This window comes from Narcine bancroftii, chromosome 10, assembly GCF_036971445.1.
Source record: "Narcine bancroftii isolate sNarBan1 chromosome 10, sNarBan1.hap1, whole genome shotgun sequence".
In the NCBI taxonomy this organism is placed as follows: domain Eukaryota; kingdom Metazoa; phylum Chordata; class Chondrichthyes; order Torpediniformes; family Narcinidae; genus Narcine; species Narcine bancroftii.
This window is the reverse complement of record NC_091478.1, coordinates 94,025,377-94,043,743: the sequence shown is the minus strand read 5'-3', so window position 1 is coordinate 94,043,743 and position 18,367 is coordinate 94,025,377. Positions and strand designations below refer to the sequence as shown.

Genomic DNA, 18,367 nt, shown 5'->3' with positions numbered 1-18,367 from the left:
TCTGGGAAATACAGATAGATAATTCCTGAAAGTGGCATCACAGGGAGATAGTGTTGTAAAGAGAGCTTTTGAAACATTGGCCTTCATAAATCAAAGTATTGAGAAAAGGAGTTGGGATGCTATGAAGACACTGGTGAGGTCAATTTGGAGTATTGTATGCAGTTTTGGTTATCTAACTACAGGAAGGATATCAATAAGATTGAAAGGGTGCAGAAGATTAACAAAGATGTAAAGATTTAAAAGAACTAAGGTATACAGAAAGGTTAAACAGGTTAAGACTTTATTCCCGAGAATGTAAAAGAATGAGATGGGGGGGGGGATTTGATAGAGGCATACAATATTATGATGGGTATAGATAGTGTAAATACAAGCAGACCTTTTCCTCTGAGATTAGAAGAGATAAATAGAGGACATGAGTTATAAGTTTAAAGGGAACTTAGTGCAGAGAGTGGTAGGTGTGTAAAACAAGCTGCCAGATGAATTGGTTCTCAGGGTCATGTATGTACTCTGACAATAAATCTGAAATCTAAATGGAGGCGGCTCAATTCTGACATTCAAGAAAAATTTGATCAGGTACATGGATGAGAGAGGTATGGTTGGATATGGGACCAGGCAGAAGGATTGGAATGGATTAGAGGGGCTGAAGAGCTTGTTTTTGTGTTGTAGTGTTCTAGATTAGGGCAGAAATGACATGTGGGAAGTTAAGGTGATTTAAAAGAGAATTCACATCTTGTGAGTAATTTTTGATTTGGTTGAAACGATATGCAGCATTGTGCATGATAATTATTGAGAGTAGTTCAGGGCTTGAAGAAGCAAATGGTTTTTAATATTGTGCAGGCAGGGGTTGTGTTTAATTATCTCTCAGGAGGAAGAGCTAAGGAATGACAGCCCTTTGTCACAGGCCATTAGAGAGGGAACTCTTAAAAACTCAGTAATGAGCCATGTAGTTAAACCCACATCTGCAGTTCCCTCAGACTGACTCCTGTGGAATTGCATGCCTGCAGTTAACAGTCAAATAAACATGACTTATTCACATGGAGACTCACTGCTAGATGTGAGAACACAAATACACGTTTACCTCTGGGATTTCTGGCAATCCAGCCCAGAATGAAATGAGAGTCTCTCTGCATGGCAGAGTAATTGATTGCAAACTGGCCTTTCTCTTCTGGGAGTTGATGTCCAATTTATGTTAATATTCCCTCCCACTGATCGGAGACCATCTGGAAATACAAACTGAGGCTGTTCAGTAATGCAGCACATTCTTTCAGTATTTGGAATTGAAAAAGGTAGGCTTGTGTTTGGATCATAACAGAACATGATGGAAATACTCAGCAGATCAGGCCATTTCTGTGAGAAGAGAAGCACAGTCAGCCCTTTCTCCTGAAGCATTAACTCGGTTTCTTTTCCCACAGGCTCTGCCTAACCTACTGCCTATTTCCAGCATTCTCTGCTCCTATTTCAGATTTCCAGCTGCTGCAGTTTGCATCTTTCTATTGCCACACTCTAATTCTCAGGTATTTGTATTAATCTTGAATCACTTCAAATTTAGCCTTGGCTCCCAGTTTTTGGTCAGTTTGTTCTATGTCAAGTTGGTGTGGTAGAATCAAGGAAGAACAGCTTGGAATGAGCAGTGTTGGCAGTAAAATAAATTCCCAGAAAACCTCACCCTAGGAACAAGAGCACAAGGATATCGGACCACTCAACTCCACCATTCCACGAGATCACAGCTGATCAATTGATCAATGCTGCCACAGGCCTCATCTATTCTGCTCTCTATTTCCCTTAGCCGTGTTTAAGGTAAAGTTTGAACTGAGTAGGAAGGATTGCCTATAGGATTGGCCATACATTTACGGATCTGTCTTCATCTTTTGTTTTGATTTTTAGTCTTGTTTCAGGAATATTAATCTTTAGAGAACAGTTTTGCTTCTATGTAACTTGTCATTAATTCACTAAAAGTGAATCATACAAAATTATTAACCAGAGGAAATGTTTTTTCAATGTTCTCACTTCTACCACTTCTTCTGGCAGTTCATTCTACAGTTCATGACCCTCTACAATCTACATTCCCACCAAGTTTCAGAGGTAGAGGCCACATGACCTTCCACAATCCACACCACAAAGTCTTTCCAAAATGCAACACCTTACACGTCTGCCATTCCTTAGCTCAATTTCCTACTTTTTTGCTTGAATTTTGCTTGAATCCAACTATCAATAACTGACATATGGCCTCCTTCATTCCTTAACGAGAATGCCAACATTTCTGGTCACCCAGAGTTTCCTAATCTTACCTGCCTTGCCCCTATCTCAGATATCATCCATCTTTTGCACTGTCCACTATACCACCAATTTTAGTCTCAAAAATGCCTACTGCATTGTTTTCCAAGTCATTAATATCACAGACAAACAACAATAAATCCAGCACATCACAGGGTGTAATCTTATTGATATCCTCCTGTCTGAATAACAACCTCCACCAGCACCTTCTGTTTAAGCTAATTTTGTATCCAGTTGGCCAGCTCACCATATGACAAATACACGTGAAGGATCTCGGGGATCTCCTTAGGGCTACCTCAGTGTCCTACACACCAGGGAAAGAAAATCCTAGCCTATCCAATCTCTTCTAGTGACACAAGTTCCAGTAACATTCTTGTGAATCTTTTCTGCATCCTCCAGCTTAATAACTTCCTTCCTATAACCTGAGTGACCAGAATGGCTGACAATACTCCAAGTGCATTCTCAATATCTAACAGGTGGTTCCTGCTCCCATACTCCACACCTTGACTGAGGACAACATCCTTGGTCAGCATGAATAAATTGGGCAGAATTGCCCATTGTATGCTGTACATCTCTGGACTCTAGAATGATAACTTTAGGATACAATCTATTCCCCTGAATTTTCAGACCTGAATAAGGCTGTGAGGAAATATTTGTAAGTCCTCACAAATTATCTTGCTGGACAGTAAACTCACTGTTACCAACTCTCACCAGACTTTCTCATTGTTCTGTCGAACCCAGCCCCCAATTCCACACTGCTCAACGTGCCAGTGATTTTCATGGTCAGCACCCTGTCTGAGGTCAATCATGCTTGTTTTCTTGTATCTTTTCCAAGTGATCTATTGGCAACCTGGTGTAATAAACTCTGTGCATCATGGTGAGCTGAGCTCTTGGAGGATATCGGCCCAAAAATTGCTGTTCACTCACTTATTTTCTTCAGATGAAGCAAGCATTTGATGAGTCTACTGTGGTAATGTGGCAACTCCGATCTGTTTTCAGCTAGACAGGGTACTAACAGGACACTCGCAATGATACCCAGCCTCTCTGGGTTCCTCTGAACATCTGATCAAAGGATTTAGCTCATGGGGTGTGTTTTGAACAGACCATGCCCTTGGGCTGGTTGGGCTGCTGAGTAATTGTGCTGATCATCTGCAATGTTCAGGGCTGAAGACACTGCCATAATTTTGGGGTTGTGTTTGTGTTGCAGGAGACACAGCGTATTACAGAGACGGTGTTTACTGGATCCTGGGTCGCACTTCTGTGGATATCATCAAGTCTGGAGGATACAAGATCAGTGCACTGGACATTGAACGCCATCTCCTGGCTCATCCTGATATTGCAGGTTAGAATTCTTTGAGTAATACGATGTTGAGTATTGTATTTAGAAATATATATCCCTGAAATAAAGCTATAACCCTGAACAACGAGGTATCCTATTTCTAACCCCAAAAACTAACTGTTAGCTCTGAACTGAAAAATCTAACAATTAATTCTAACCTTAACATTTTCAACACGAGTGGGTTCAAAGACCTACCATTGGTATTACATCACTCAGACCCTACCATCAATATTCTGGGTGTCTATTGACACCGAACTGGACTAGCTACATGAACACCAAACAGATCTGAGGTTGGGTATCCCAAAGCTAGTGACTCACCCTCTCTACCATCTACACAGCGAAATAGGAGTGAGAGGAAAGAGTAGGATGACAGCTGCTCAACTTTGACCAGGCAAAACAGCCCATCCACCACCATATGCATTCATGACCCTCCCCCCTCCCCCACCGTATTGTACCATCTATAAAATGCTCAGTTTCTCTGAGATCATCTTCTCGGCCAAAAAGTGAGCCAGCAAGCGCCGGAGAAACCCCAGCTGCTGTAGGTTCCCCTCAAGGTGCACACATGCTGGTCCAACACTGGCTGTAGATCCTATTCTTCACTCCAGCAGCACTACTGAAGCACCTTCACCAGAGGAGTGCAGTGGTTCCACAAGCTAACTCATCACCACCAGTCTGAGAGGTGCTCAGCGATAGGATGCAAGGACCCAAAATGTATACCAGGAACCCCCACATAACTGGGAGGGGGAAGATGGTTGCATTCCTGCAAAACAGACCCCATCGCCATTTCTGTAGCTTGAAACCACGTTATCTGCGTCTGCATCCAGAAACATGGCAAAAATAAGTGTTCATTTATTTCCTTTTTTTTTAAACTTGCAAATTTAACTCCAGATCTCAAGTATTTGGGTTGTGATTAGAAATTCCATCAGGGTGAGATCTGTAACCTAGATTGCCCCACTGTGGGCCCATGTTCATTAAAAAATACGCCAACCATTCCAGCCCAAACACTGAAGCCCTTAATCCTGAATCCACTGCCCTAAACATACATTCTCACTTCACCTCACCCTGACAAGTAGCATCCTCGTTAGAATCATGGCCACCATTTCGGTAACATGTACCAGTTATTGACAACAGGATATTTGCCTTAAATTTTGTGTATCTGTGGCACTGACTTAGTGATGGTTAATGGGGTACTATAGCAAGATACTTGGTGGCTACGTACTTACACTGTTCTTCTTTGCAGATGTTGCGGTTATTGGTGCCTCTGACGTGACGTGGGGACAGAAGGTGGTGGCTGTTGTCCAATTACACGAAGGCTGTTCACTCTCCCTGAAAGAGTTAAGAGAATGGGCTCGGTAAGGCCAGGGGTTAGTGGTTATGAGGCTTCCTTTAAGAACATGAGAGAGGCTGTGCCACAGGTGGCTTATGTCACCTCCAGCAGAGACAAGCTCCCAGTCCTCTGGCAGTCAGAGTAAAGGGACAATTCCTCAAAATCGCTTAATAACCAGAGCAAGAAAGTTCAGTTGGGGGGGAGGGGTGTTCTGTAACAGGATCTGTGTGGGAAGGCACTGTTTAGAATGTACTGTTCTTCGATTGGACATCTTTTGGAGCCAGGACCCTTTTGGTATAGACCAGAACCTGTGTTGCGCAAGTTCTTTGTAACACAGAGCCTGTTAGATATAGACCTGAGCCTGTGTTACCCAGGATCTGTACTTTGATGAGCTGGGACTGTGTTACGCAGAATCTGTGTGGTGTTAACCAGAGCCTGTGTTACCCAGGATCCATGCTTTGAAGAGCTGGGCCTGTAATTTGCAGCGCCTGTGTGGTGCAGTCCAGAGCTTGTGTTACCAAGGGTCTGTGCTTTGAAGAACTAGGCCTGTGTTACACAGTGCCTGTTGTGGTTCTGGTTAACAGATTGTCTCTTTGTTCCAGAGTTCACATGGCCACCTACTGTTTCCCATCAGAGCTCATCCTCATGGAGCAGCTTCCTCGCAACCACATGGGAAAAATAAACAAGAGAGATCTGCTGAAGCGATTCTTTCCCCATCCAGCAGACAGTAGGTCCATCTGAGAGTTCTGGACTATTGCTGTGTTCCCGATGGATCCATGGACACACAGGATAAGGCTCAGATGATGGGGAAACTGATTGTATCTGCCCATTGGATGCAGCGTTCCCTAATCTGAGGGAACATTGGGATGATTGTATCTGAGGATCCGGATCAAATGTTTGTCAGTAAAGAGCTGTCTGATGAATCTCCAGGAACCATTGTGATACCTGGGCTCAAGTCCAGCATCTACAGACTTTTTTTGTGTCATGACACTGATCTTTCATCAGTTTTTGCTGTTTCTCAGCCTTTTGTTATTTTTAATCATGAAATCATAACAAATTTACATTGCATTCAGCTCATTCTGCCTGTGTTGGTCACAGCACCTAATTCCAGCTGCCAACGGGCCAGCTCTTTGTGTTTAAGTGTGAGACCTCTATTCTTCCATATCCCTGGGATGCTATTATTCATTTCTGGGATCTTCTCCCACTGAGCTCCACTGGACACCCATGCTCTGTATGTGAGTCTAAATGTCAGCTCCCTGTAGCCAACAATTTCAACTCCCCCAACCATCTCTGCAGTGATGTGACCTCATCCATTATTGGGGCGAAGCTAAGCGTAAACCTTGGAATAACACATTGTATTCTTTGTGGACAGCCTTAAATCCAATGACATTAACATGGATTTAAAAAATTTTAGGTAACCCCCCCCTCCACCCATCTGATTCCACTCTTCCCATTTCTTCTTAACCTACATCTTTCTCACACACACACTCTCTCTCTCTACATACATTAGATTAGACTGATCACAGGGAAAATCTGCTTTCATGTTTCAGGAAAATGTCACAAAGATTATATTTCCTCTGTATTTTCTTGGCTTCAGTTCTGATTACTTTAAAGTGATCTTCCAACAGCCTTGCACCAGTTGACTCCTTTTACCATGGCATGGTGTTCATCCTTTTCCATTGCTATCTTGACCCCATAATCACCTGATGATAAGAATAAGTTTGTCATGCACATTGCAAAAATCCACAGATATACTTGCTGCAGCCGAACAGGTACTTTCATGAAAACAGACCACTTTGTCTTTAGATATTCCCCCAGTGAATCTTGCCTGTTTATCCTCACTGGGCCAAACCTCTCCTGAATACTCTTCAGTTGCACCTCCCACCCTTGCTCCTAGGATCTTTGCTACCTCTGTCTATGTTTGGATAGTTGATGTCATAATGTCTATAATTACATTTCTCTGCAACCTGTGGGGTGCTCTCCAAATCACACATCATCTTGACTGGAAATGTATCTGTCACTGGGTCTAAATCCTGGAACTTCCACAGCTCATTGGGCCACCTACACCAGGACATGTGCAGTAGTCAAGGAGGTAGCTCTGCCCAGTTTCTCTAGAGCAGTCGGGAAGCCATGAATCTGAAATGCCAGATCCACGCCACTTTGGGGGGGTGGTCCTGTTCTCAGCCCAGCAGCCTGTGAGTGGAGAATCACAAAAACTGAAGATGCTGGAGGGACTCAGCAGGTCAGGCAGCATTCATGGAGAGAGAGTGTTTCGGGTCAGGATCATTTATCGAGAGTCATTCCAGAAGGTGGTTGTTTGCCTTGTGAATGGAATTTCTGCCAAGATGATCACATGTCATCTGTACCACCAGTCTTCACCAGAAATAGGTGAGATCAGTTTCCCTGAGGAGTCCAGGAATCCCACCAAATCCAAGCAGGGTTTGAGCTGCTTGATCCAGAACTCAGGACAAGAACCACATCAAACCATATTGATTATCGATTGCAACCGCACTGAGAATAGAGCACCTGGAACGTTCTCTCCAGAAGCACATCCATCAGTGATTCAATTAATGGCTGAAAAATGAAGGTGGCTGAAAACAGACTGTCCCAGTGGCCACTGGGAAGTTCCCGACAGGACCTTCGAACTCTGGCACTAGCTTGCATCTGTCCCACTGAGGCGCAGGCTGAACCAAGAGAAAAGCCCCATCCTTATCATGTCTGCTGCTGTACTTCACCAGTCTGCTCCAGCCATCTCCTGGATGTGGAAGTCCTGTGATCATAACTGTAGCCCATGTGTCCATACTGACTATGTGGCCAATTTAAACATCAAATCTGACTGCACACATTCCATATCCCTCCATCCCCTTCATCGTCATGTGTCTATCTCGAAGAGTCTTAAACACCATGATGATATCTGCTTCTGCCACTACTCCTGGCAGTTCTCCCTAGGCACCAACTATTCTCTCTGCAAAATACTTCCCCTTAAATGCATGACCTCTAGCGTGTGACATTTTTACCCCGGGGAAAAGATTCTGTCCAAAATCAATGCCTCATGATTTTATTTATCTCTATCAGCTCTCTTCTCTGGCACTCCAGAGAAAACATCCCAAGTTTGTCTTACCTCTCCCCCATAACTCATACCCTCTGAACCAGGCAACATCATGGTAAACCTCTTCTGTATCCCCTCCAGAACCTCCACATGCATGTTACTGCAACATCGCCCAGTGTTATACAGCTGCAACATGGCTTCTCACCTTTTATACTCAATGTCCTGTCCAATGAAGACAAGTACTCAGTCTTCAACTCAAGAGATGAGCCCAACTAGAAGTCTCCCAGCTGTCTGCCATCACCAAGGTCCCTCACAGTAGCCCCATCCCAGTGGCTCACCAACTGTTCATGAATGACAGTGTGGATTCTGTCTAAAGATTCAGTCTTCACATCATTGAGAGGCAGCTGCCAATAGACAACTCCATCAGCTCAAATCCAGCTGCCCACAGGAACAGCAATATACTCAGACCTGCCAGGAAGGAGTAACACTGATTTAAAGGTGATCGTTGAGAGCTTTGCATTGTTTTCAGCTGTTTTAAAATGAGCAGATCACAGGAGCCGGGTCGGTGACTATTGGCAGATTAAAGCCAGTTTGACCCAGCAGCCAATATAAGGAAAGCTCAATTGGAACTGACTGCAGGAGTGGCCAGAGTGTGAGTGGGGCTTGGAGGCTTTGGTTTGAGAGGCTTCAAAGAGCAGAGGCTGAGGAAGGGGTGCTGGTGCCTACAGCTCTTGAGGAAAAAGGCAGCTAAGAATGCACTGGGAAGAGCAACCTACCGGGGAGAAGCTACAGTAGTCGAGTCTATGGCTTTGTTGCTCAAAGGGAAAGGGAAGAGTAAAAGAGAGCATAGTGACAGGGGATCCATTGGTGAGAGGAACCGATAGGATATTCTGTGGAAAGGACCAAGACTCTCAGATGGTATGTGGTCACACAGGTACCAAGGTCAGACTCTGTAGAGTCCAGAGAATTCTTCAGTGGGAGGGTGAGCAGCCATATGTGGTACACATTGGTACCAATAACATGGATAGAAAAAAGGATGAGGTCTTCTTGAGTGAATAGGGAGTTAGGAAGGAAGTTAAAGAGCAGGACCTCAAGGACGGTAATCTTTGGATTGCTGCCTGTGCCAAGTTATAGGAGATGGATGTGTAGCTGAAAAATTGATGCAGGGGACAGGGATTCAGGTTTGTGGATTATTGGGATCTCCTTCAGGGAAGGGATGTGTTGCACCTGAACTGAAGATGGACTAATACCCTTTAGACTAGGTCTGCTAGAAATGTAGGAGATGGTTTCAACTAGCCAGACAGGGAGATGGCAACCAGAGTGTGAGGTCAGATGATGGAGCAGTTGATGTGAAGGTAAATGCTACTGGGTGTGCAGTGAGATTGTGTGGAAGGATAAGCAGTGGATGGAGAATAAATGCAGCCAGTTGGATGGGTTGAAATGTATGTACTTTAATGTGAGAAGTATTAAGAATAGGGGCGATGAACTTGGAGCATGGATAAACACGTTGTGGCCTTGAGAAAGACTTGGCAAGGACAACATTAGCTGATGCAATTTTGAAGGTGTAGATGATTCAAAAGGGATAGGGAGGGAGGAAAAGAAAGAGAAGGTGAGTGGCATTGGTGATCAATGATTGTGTCACAGCTGTAGAAAGGATGCCGGAAAGCGATTGTCCACAGAGTCATTGTGGGTGGTAGAAACAGGAAGGAAGTGATTATTGAGAATATTCGATAGCCCCAAAATAGACACCATAAAGCAAATAAGTTGGCAGATTTTGGAAAGGTGTGGAAATAATGGGTTGTTATCATGGGAGACTTCAACTTCCCTAACATTGACTGGCACCTCCTTAGTGCAGAATTTGTCAGGTGTGACCAAGAAAGATTCCTGACAATATGTGGACAACTAGAGGAGAGGCCATACTGGATCTAGTACTGGGAAATGAACGTGGCCTGCTGACAGACCACTTGGGGGAGGGGGGTGGTGAGCATTTCGGAGACAGTGACCACAACACCCTGACTTGATAAATATGCTGGAGAAACTCAGCAGGTCATAGGAAATGAAGGGTGAACTCAATGTCAGGTAAAAGTAAAAACAGGCAGATGCCTGAATAAAAAGGGATATGTAGTGATAATTTACTGCATCTGGTGCTCCTGTTGAGCTCCCTCTAGGTCGGGGAGATGGGCCAAGAATGGGAGTTTGTTTCATTGAGCACTTTCACTCTGCTGCAACAGGAAGGGCTGCCCAGTGGCCAAATATTTTAATTCCACACACCATTGCCACACCAGCATGTCTGTTCATGTCCTCGCAAGTACTGCCAAGGCTATCCTCAGTTTAGAGGAACACCTTGTGTTCCATCTTGGCCATCTCCAACCAGATGGGATTAACATCGACTTCTCCAATTTCTATTAACCCTCTTCCCTGTGTCTTCTCTTTCTCTATCCCTCTGTCTCCTTTCCTCTAACTTCTCACCTCCTTCCATCAGAAAACTACTCTCAACCATCTCCCCTATCAGGTCTTAGCTTTTCTCTCTTCCACCCTCCACTACCTACCTATAATCTCTTACCTGTTAATTTGAGTTCCTCCCCCTGCCTCCCTCTCCCTCCTTTCTTCTCCATATCCCCATCATTTTTATTCAGCACCTTCTTGATTCTGTTTGTACCTGACAAAGGACCCAGGCACAAAACATTGGTTACCCTTCCTAATAAAATTGAGAGTTCAGAAAAGATATTCAAAATTCAAGATTCAATTTATTGTCATAGTAATAAAACTGTGTTCTATTACATGAAATTCCTTTTTGCTTTCTACAAGGCAGACAGATTCACCACTGGCTGGAATTGCCTAAGCGCCTCTTACAGACTTGCAGTCAGAGAGAGAGTGAGTCCATCCAGGGTCCCTCCAGAGTCACCAAATGTCTGTGCATTCACCTCCAGCACTTCCATAGCCCCCTCAGCCCCACAGAGTCCAGTCCAAATCGAGCAACCTGAGCTCCAGATCTTAACCTCTGGCATGGTCAGGAACCCTTCAGCATTCTCAGCCCCTCCTCGCATCCTGGTTCCGATACCTGGTGCCCCTCTAGCCAATTCGAGCCAGTCTCCAGCAGTTTTCAGCCCGGCGCGAGTCTCCCGACAACAGCCCACAGCGTTCACGGATTCCTTGCCTCGAGTTGCCAGCAGCCTGCCATGTGCACTGGTCCATCAGCCGCAGAGCTCTCTCTCTGGTTCACTGCCATGGTCACCGTCCTTGCGGGTCGTCTCTTACGCTTCTCCCTGTCAGATGCTGCATGATCTTCCCATCCTCTGGTGCCCTGCTCCAGTCCTCCACTTCCTCTGAGTCTGCTTAATAGCCACTACCATCTTGGGCGCAGACCCACGGTCATGGAATTTCAACTAAAACCACTGTTGGACCCCTCAGTGGGCTGTTCAAAGTCCGTGTGGAGCCAATGGCAGTCAACTGGACGGCTGGACCCCGCAGAACTGCTGCATCTCTGCTCCCTCACTTGCCACAGGTCCACACCAATGGCAGTGCCGCCATCTTCACACAAGGATTAACAAGGATATTGCTAGGACTTGAGGAAGTGAGTTACGGGGAAAGGTTAAATAGGATAGGACTTATTTTCCTGGACTAAGGAGAAATTTGATAGAGGTCTATAAAATTATGAGGGGTGTGTGTGTGTGGCCTCCGTCAGTTGTGGTCAACCATGGGTACTGTGCCTCTGGTAGCTGGAGTGGTGCAAGCCAGGGCAGAGTTGATATGGAGATCTATCTGTTGCCCAAACAGTGGGAACCTCCCTCTCCATGCTAATGATAGGTCCAAGAGAATGATGAAAGCTGATACAGTTTACGCAGGAGTTCCTGTGCCAGTGCTGGGTACAGCAGTCAGCGGCCTTCAAGACTCCAACTCCGGATTTTTCCTTGGGGCTTGCACCCAAAGCCTTTCCCATAAGTGGGTGTAGCCACAAGGAAGTGGAGGTTTTTTTTTAAATATTTTTTTAATTTTTCACACTGTGAACCATATCAACCAAAATATGTGCAAACGTATCTCATTAAATTTACACAGTGGTCTTTTCTCCCCTTTCCCCCCTTCTCTCCCTCCCCTCTACCCACCCCCCTCCAATGCCAATAAATATTCAACATATACAATACAATAAAACCATAAAACAATATTTTCACACAAAGGAAAATAAACAAGAAAAATGCATCATCTATTTATGACACACTGAATCTAGTCGTTTTGTCTTCTTAACATTTTCATTCTCATTTTAGGGGATGGAGGTCGTAGGCAAGCTCTCTCTGATATGTTCCATGTATGGTTCCAAAATTTGTTCAAACATTGTGACTTTATTTTTTAAATTAAATGTTATTTTTTTTTCCAATGGAATAAATGTATTCATTTCCATGTACCATTGCTGTATATTCATGCTCTCCTCCATTTTCCAAGTTGACATTATACATTTTTTTGCTATCGCTAAGGCTATCATAATGAATTTTTTTTGCACTTTATCCAATTTGAGGCCTAATTCTCTACTTCTTATGTTACTTAAAAGAAATATCTCTGGTTTTATTCATATGTTAATTTTTGTAATTTTATTTAGTATCTGATTTAATTCTTCCTAAAACGTATTTACTTTCGTACATGCCTAAGTTGCATGTACTGTTGTTCCCATTTCCTTCTTACAGTGAAAACATCCGATAATGTTGAATCCCATTCTTTTAATTTTTGAGGAGTGATATATACCCTGTGTAACCAATTCTACTGTATCATGCTTAACCTTGTGTTTATTATATTCTTCATAGTTCCAGAACATAACTTTTCCCATACTTCATTTTTTATCTTTATGTTTAGATCCTTTTCCCACTTCTGCTTAGGTTTATAGTTTATTTCATTTTCCTTATCTTGCAGCTTAATGTACATGTTGGTTATAAATCTTTTAATTATCATTGTGTCTGTAATCATGTATTCAAAGCTGCTTCCTTCAGGTTATCTCAAGCTGTTTCACAATTTATCCTTTAAATAAGCTTTCAATTGATGATATGCAAACATTGTACCATGAGTTATTCCATATTTGTACTTCAACTGTTCAAATGTTAATAAACTATTTCCAAAAAAACAGTTTTCTATTCTTTTGATTCCTTTTCTCTCCCATTCTCCAAAGGAAAGGTTGACTATTGTAAAAGGGATTAGCTGATTTTGTGTCAATAGTAATTTTGGCATTTGATCATTTGTTTTTTTCCTTTCTAAGTGGATCTTCTTCCATGTATTAAGTAAATGATGCAATACTGGTGAGTTTTTATATTGCACCAGCTTTCCATCCCACTCATAAAGTATATGTTCCGGTATCTTTTCCCCTATTTTATCTAGCTCTATCATAGTCCAGTCTGGTTTTTCCCTTGTCTGGTAAAAATCTGATTAATACCTCAATTGTGCGGCTCTATAATAATTTCTAAATTTGGTAACTGTAAATCACCTTGATTATACCTTTCTGTTCATTTATCTAATGCTACCCTTGGATTCCTCCCTTTCCACAAGAATTTCCTTATTATTCTCTTTAGTCCCTTAAAGAATTTTTCTGTTTGAATGTTTGAAATAAGTATTGTATCCTTGGGAACACGTTCATTTTAATGCAGTTTACCCTCCCTATCAATGTTAGCGGTAGTTCTTTCCAATTCTTCCTCCAATTTCTTTATTAGTGGCTAATAATTTAGTTTGTACAAGTGGCTTAAGTTATTATCTAACCTGATACCTAGGTATCGGATTGCTTGTGTTTGCCATTTAAATGGTGATTCTTTTTAAAATTCTGTATAGTCTGCATTACTCATTGGCTTCACTTCACTGTTGTTTACATTGATCTTGTACTCTGATATTTCTCTATATTCCTTCAATTTCTTATGTAATTCTTTTACTGATACCTCTGGTTCTGTTAGGTATGTCATCTGCAAATAAGCTGATTTTATACACCTTCTCCTTTATTTTTATCCCTTTTATTTTATTTTCTATTCTTATCAGTTCTGCCAAAGGTTCTATTGCTAAGGCAAACAATGAGGGAGATAGTGGACATCCCTGTCTAGTTGACCAACTTAATTTAATGTGACTCAATACATATCCATTTACTGTTACCTTCGCCAACTGTCCATTATACAATGCTTTAATCCAATTTATATATTTTTCTGGTAGATTGAATTTCTGTAATACTTTAAATAAGTAATTCCACTCTACTCTGTCAAAGGCTTTTTCTGCGTCTAGATCAACAGCCATTGTTGGTTTCTTATTTCCTTGAACTGCATGAATTAGATTAATAAGTTTGCAGACATTGTCCGTTGTTCATCTTTTCTTAATAAATCCAGTTTGGTCTTGTTTTACTATTTTAGGTACACAATCAGCCAATCTGTTTGCTAATAATTTCGCTATTATCTTATAGTCTGAGTTAAGTAAAGATATTGGTCTATATGATGCTGGTGTTAGTGGATCCTTCCCCATCTTTGGTATTACTATAATTATTGCTGTCTTACATGAATCTGGCAACCTTTGTGTTTCTTCTATCTGGTTCATTACATCCTGGAGAGGCGGAGTTAATAACTCTTTAAATGTTTTATAAAATTCTATTGGAAATCCATCCTCTCCTGATGTTTTATTGTTCATAGCTTTTTTAATATATCCTGTACTTCCTCTATTTCAAATGGTTTTATTAGTTTGATTTATTCCTCTTCTTGCAATTTTAGCTAAAAATTCCTCTATTTTATCATCTTTCCCCTCGTTCTCAGTTTGATACAATTGTTCATAAAATTCCTTAGTTCTCATTAATCTTTGTTGGGTTATATGTAATTTGTTTGTCCTTTTTCCTTGATGCCAATACAGTTTTTAGCTTGTTCTGTTTGAAGTTGCCAGGCTAATATTTTGTATTTTTTCTCCCAGTTCATAATAGCTTTGCTTTGTTTTCATTATGTTCTTCTCCACCTTGTACATTTGTAATGTTTCATATTTAATTTTTTTGTCCGCCAGTTCTCTCCTTTTTGTTATATCATCCCTTTTTACTAATTCCTTTTCTGTACTTACTATCTCTGTTTCCAACTGCTCTATTTCCCGATTGTAATCCTTTTTCATCTTAGTCACATATCTTATTATCTGCCCTCTAATGAAGGCTTTCATTGCGTCCCATAATATAAATTTGTCTTTCACTGATCCTGCGTTTATTTCAAAATATGTTTTAATTTGGCATTCAATAAACTCCATGAATTCCTGTCTTTTAAGTAGCATGGAGTTTAACCTCTGTTTTTATGTTCTTGGTGGGATGTCCTCCAGTTTTATTGCTAATAACAGGGGTGAATGATCTGATAGTAGTCTCGTTTTATATTCAGTTTTCCTAGCTCTCCCTTGAATATGGGCTGTCAACAAAAACATATCAATCCTTGAGTAAGTTTTGTGACTACTCGAATAATATGAATATTCTTTCTCTCTTAAGTGTTGTCTCCTCCATATATCCATGTTTCATTTCCTGCATTGATTTAACCATAAATTTGGCACTTTATTCTTTTTGCTTGTCTTTTATCCAATTACTCCCTTCCCTTCTCTTTTCCCTCTTTAGTTCTTTACATATACATTGCTTTTACATCTTTATATATACTTTATCGCCATTCTTCATTCTTGTTATATCTCTTCATCTCTTCTGTACTGCAAATGTTCTGCGAATACTGTGCTTTCTCTGGATCCGAGAACAGTCTGTTTTGCTCCCCGGGTAATATTTTAAGTACGGCTGGATGTTTTAATATGAATTTATAACCTTTTTCCATAAAATCGATTTCGCTGTATTAAACTCCTTCCTCTTCTTTAAGAATTCAAAACTTATGTCTGGGTTAAAAAAATATTTTTGACCCTTGTATTCCAGTGGTTTATTATCTTCTCTAATTTTATTCCTTGCCCATTCCAGTATATTTTCTCTTGTCGTGTATCTCAAAACTTTTACTAAGATGGATCTTGGTTTTTGATGTGTCTGTGGTTTTGGAGTTAGTGCTCTGTGTGCTCTTTCTATTTCCATTTCTTCCTGCATTTCTGTTGTTCCGAGGATCTTCGGGATCCATCCTTTTATAAATTCCTTCATGTCTGTGCCTTCTTCACCCTCCTTCAGGCCCACTATTTTTATGTTGTTTCGCCTACTATAATTTTCCAAAATATCAATTTTCTGAGATAACAACTCTTGTGTCTCTTTAATTTTTTTGTCACTTTCTTCCAATTTTTCTCTTAAGTCATTCACTTCCATTTCTTTAGCCGTTTCCTGCTCTTCCACACTCTCTACTCTTTTCCCTATTTCTGTCATTACCAGTTCTAACCTTTGCATTTTATCTTCTGTTCTTTTCATTTTCCTTTTAGTTGCATTAAACTCCAATGATCACCATTCTTTTAATGCTCTCATTTGTTCTTCAAAAACAACTATCTATATTCTGTCCATCAGTTTCTCTGTGAAGATCTTGGTCTTCTTCTTCCTCTTCTTCTGTCTGTACCTATGTTTGTGTCTTCTTCTCTTCTTAGTGTCTGTGTCTCTTCTGTTTTTCCTGATGAGCTGCTTGTATCTCTTTGTCGGGCCTCTTCTTGCTGGGCCTCTTGTTGCTGTTCCTCCCCTCTTGGGTGCTCATCTGTTGTGCTTCTTGACGTTGGTCTTCTTGTTGATCTTCCCTCCATCTATCTTCCACGTCTGTTTCGTCGCTCCCTCTTCTGCTGTCTTCCTTATCCTTCAACTGAGAGCCCTGGTGTCGGCGTCTCTCAGTTGCTCGGTCTGTGACAGCCCGCTCCTCTGCTGAGCCTCCCTCCCACCGGTGTCCTCCTTCTCCTCTGATTGCACACTGTGCATGCGCAACTCCTCGCACTTGCGCCGTTGCACACTTTTGTTTGGCTCCAAGAGCCATTTTTGTAGTGTACAAGTGTACAGGCTGGTGGGTTGCGACTCTGTAGGGCAGGTACTGACCTCAAGGGTCGGGTGCTCCTCGTCACCACAGCGTCCTGTTCCTGCAGGTAAGTCCTTCTTCCTTCTTCTCCGGTGACTTTTTCACTTCTTTTTTTTCTAGCTGTTCTTACTTTCACCCTCTTGGAAGCCATCTTCCTTCTCTTCTCTGTATCTTTATCTTCTATTTCTTGTACTCTATTTCTGTTATGCTTTGCTTCTTCCTAACTTTTTTTTCTATTTTCCTGGAGAGGGCTGGTTTTCCCGATTGGCCACTACTCCATCACGTGACTCCTCCAAGGCAGCGGAGGTTTGAAGTCAGTTTTCCCTCCCCTAGATGAGTTACCATCCGTGGTTAACAAGCCCCATCTGCCCGGAGCAACTTGTTTCAAGGCACCAGTGGCCCTCCTTTGCCACTTCTCCTGTCAGTGAGATCAGCTCCGCCGGGCATAAGAGCTATGCCACATGCAAAGGCCAGGAGTTGAACTTGGTTTTCAGAGGCTATTTGAGGCATACACCATGAAGAGCATTTGTGTGGCAGTGTAAGCTTGTCCCCACTAACACCCTTTGGCTATGACAACTTTTAAAGCCTGTGAGAGGTATGGATAGAGTCAATGCAAGCAGGCTTTCCCCACTGAGGTTAGGTGAGACAATAACTCAAGGATGTGGGTTAAAGGGAAGAGGTGAGATGTTTAGGGGAAACTTTATGCCAAGAGTGGTGAGAGTGTGGAACAAGCTGCCAGCTGAAATGATTATGGGCTTGATTTTTGACATTTAAGAAAAATTTGGTTTGGTATATGAATGGAAGGGCATGGAGGACTATGGTCTGGGTCTAGGTCAATGGAACAATGAAGAATTTGGGTATGGACTAGATGGACAAAGGGCCTGTTTCTCTACTGTAGTGTTCTAAGCTTCCTATGGATGCTTCCCCGAGTCCAGGCAAACATTCCCTTCGCCAACAGCCTGAAACTTTATGAGTTGCTCAGCACATTTGTGTTTTGCAGAGAGTTGGTCTTCTAGCACCGCTCTCTGCAATGATGTGGCTTTGCAGAAGGGCTAAAATTCTGTTGCCTTGAAGCCGTAGTCAATATTTGGTCATTTGCTTCACCTTCTGCGCCCAAACCTATTCCCGTGAAAAATTATGACTCCAACTGCCCTTTATGACAGCTTGTTGATTCAACTTGGTGTAGATCAGAATGAACCAATCAGTGTATGCACAGTGACTGGCTGAAGCCCCTGAAATGATATAGGCTCTGCACAAATGCAGTCTATATATGTAATAGAAATGCATTATAAATCCTGATGGAGCCTGAAGACTGGAGGAGATGGTAATGAGAGCAGACTTCATACTCTCCAGTTTTAAGGCAATGTTGGAGTTTCTTCTGATAAAATGGTCGCAGAAGTTGGAGACTGGAAGGTTGGGGGTAAGTATTGGAAAGAATAGAGGAG

At 42.1% G+C, this 18,367-nt stretch overlaps 1 protein-coding gene across 2 annotated transcripts in view; it reads left to right on the top strand.

Annotated features, from left to right (window-relative positions):
• Window positions 1–5,863, top strand: part of acsf3 (acyl-CoA synthetase family member 3) — a 47,839-nt gene extending 41,976 nt beyond the window's left edge. For both annotated transcript variants that reach the window (XM_069901950.1, XM_069901951.1), the window contains exons 8-10: window positions 3,482–3,616; window positions 4,854–4,965; window positions 5,543–5,863. In XM_069901950.1, coding sequence (XP_069758051.1) covers window positions 3,482–3,616; window positions 4,854–4,965; window positions 5,543–5,681 — 386 coding nt within the window. In that variant the 3' untranslated portion in view covers window positions 5,682–5,863. The remainder of the gene's footprint in view (window positions 1–3,481; window positions 3,617–4,853; window positions 4,966–5,542) is intronic.
• The last annotated feature ends 12,504 nt before the right edge of the window (window positions 5,864–18,367 follow it).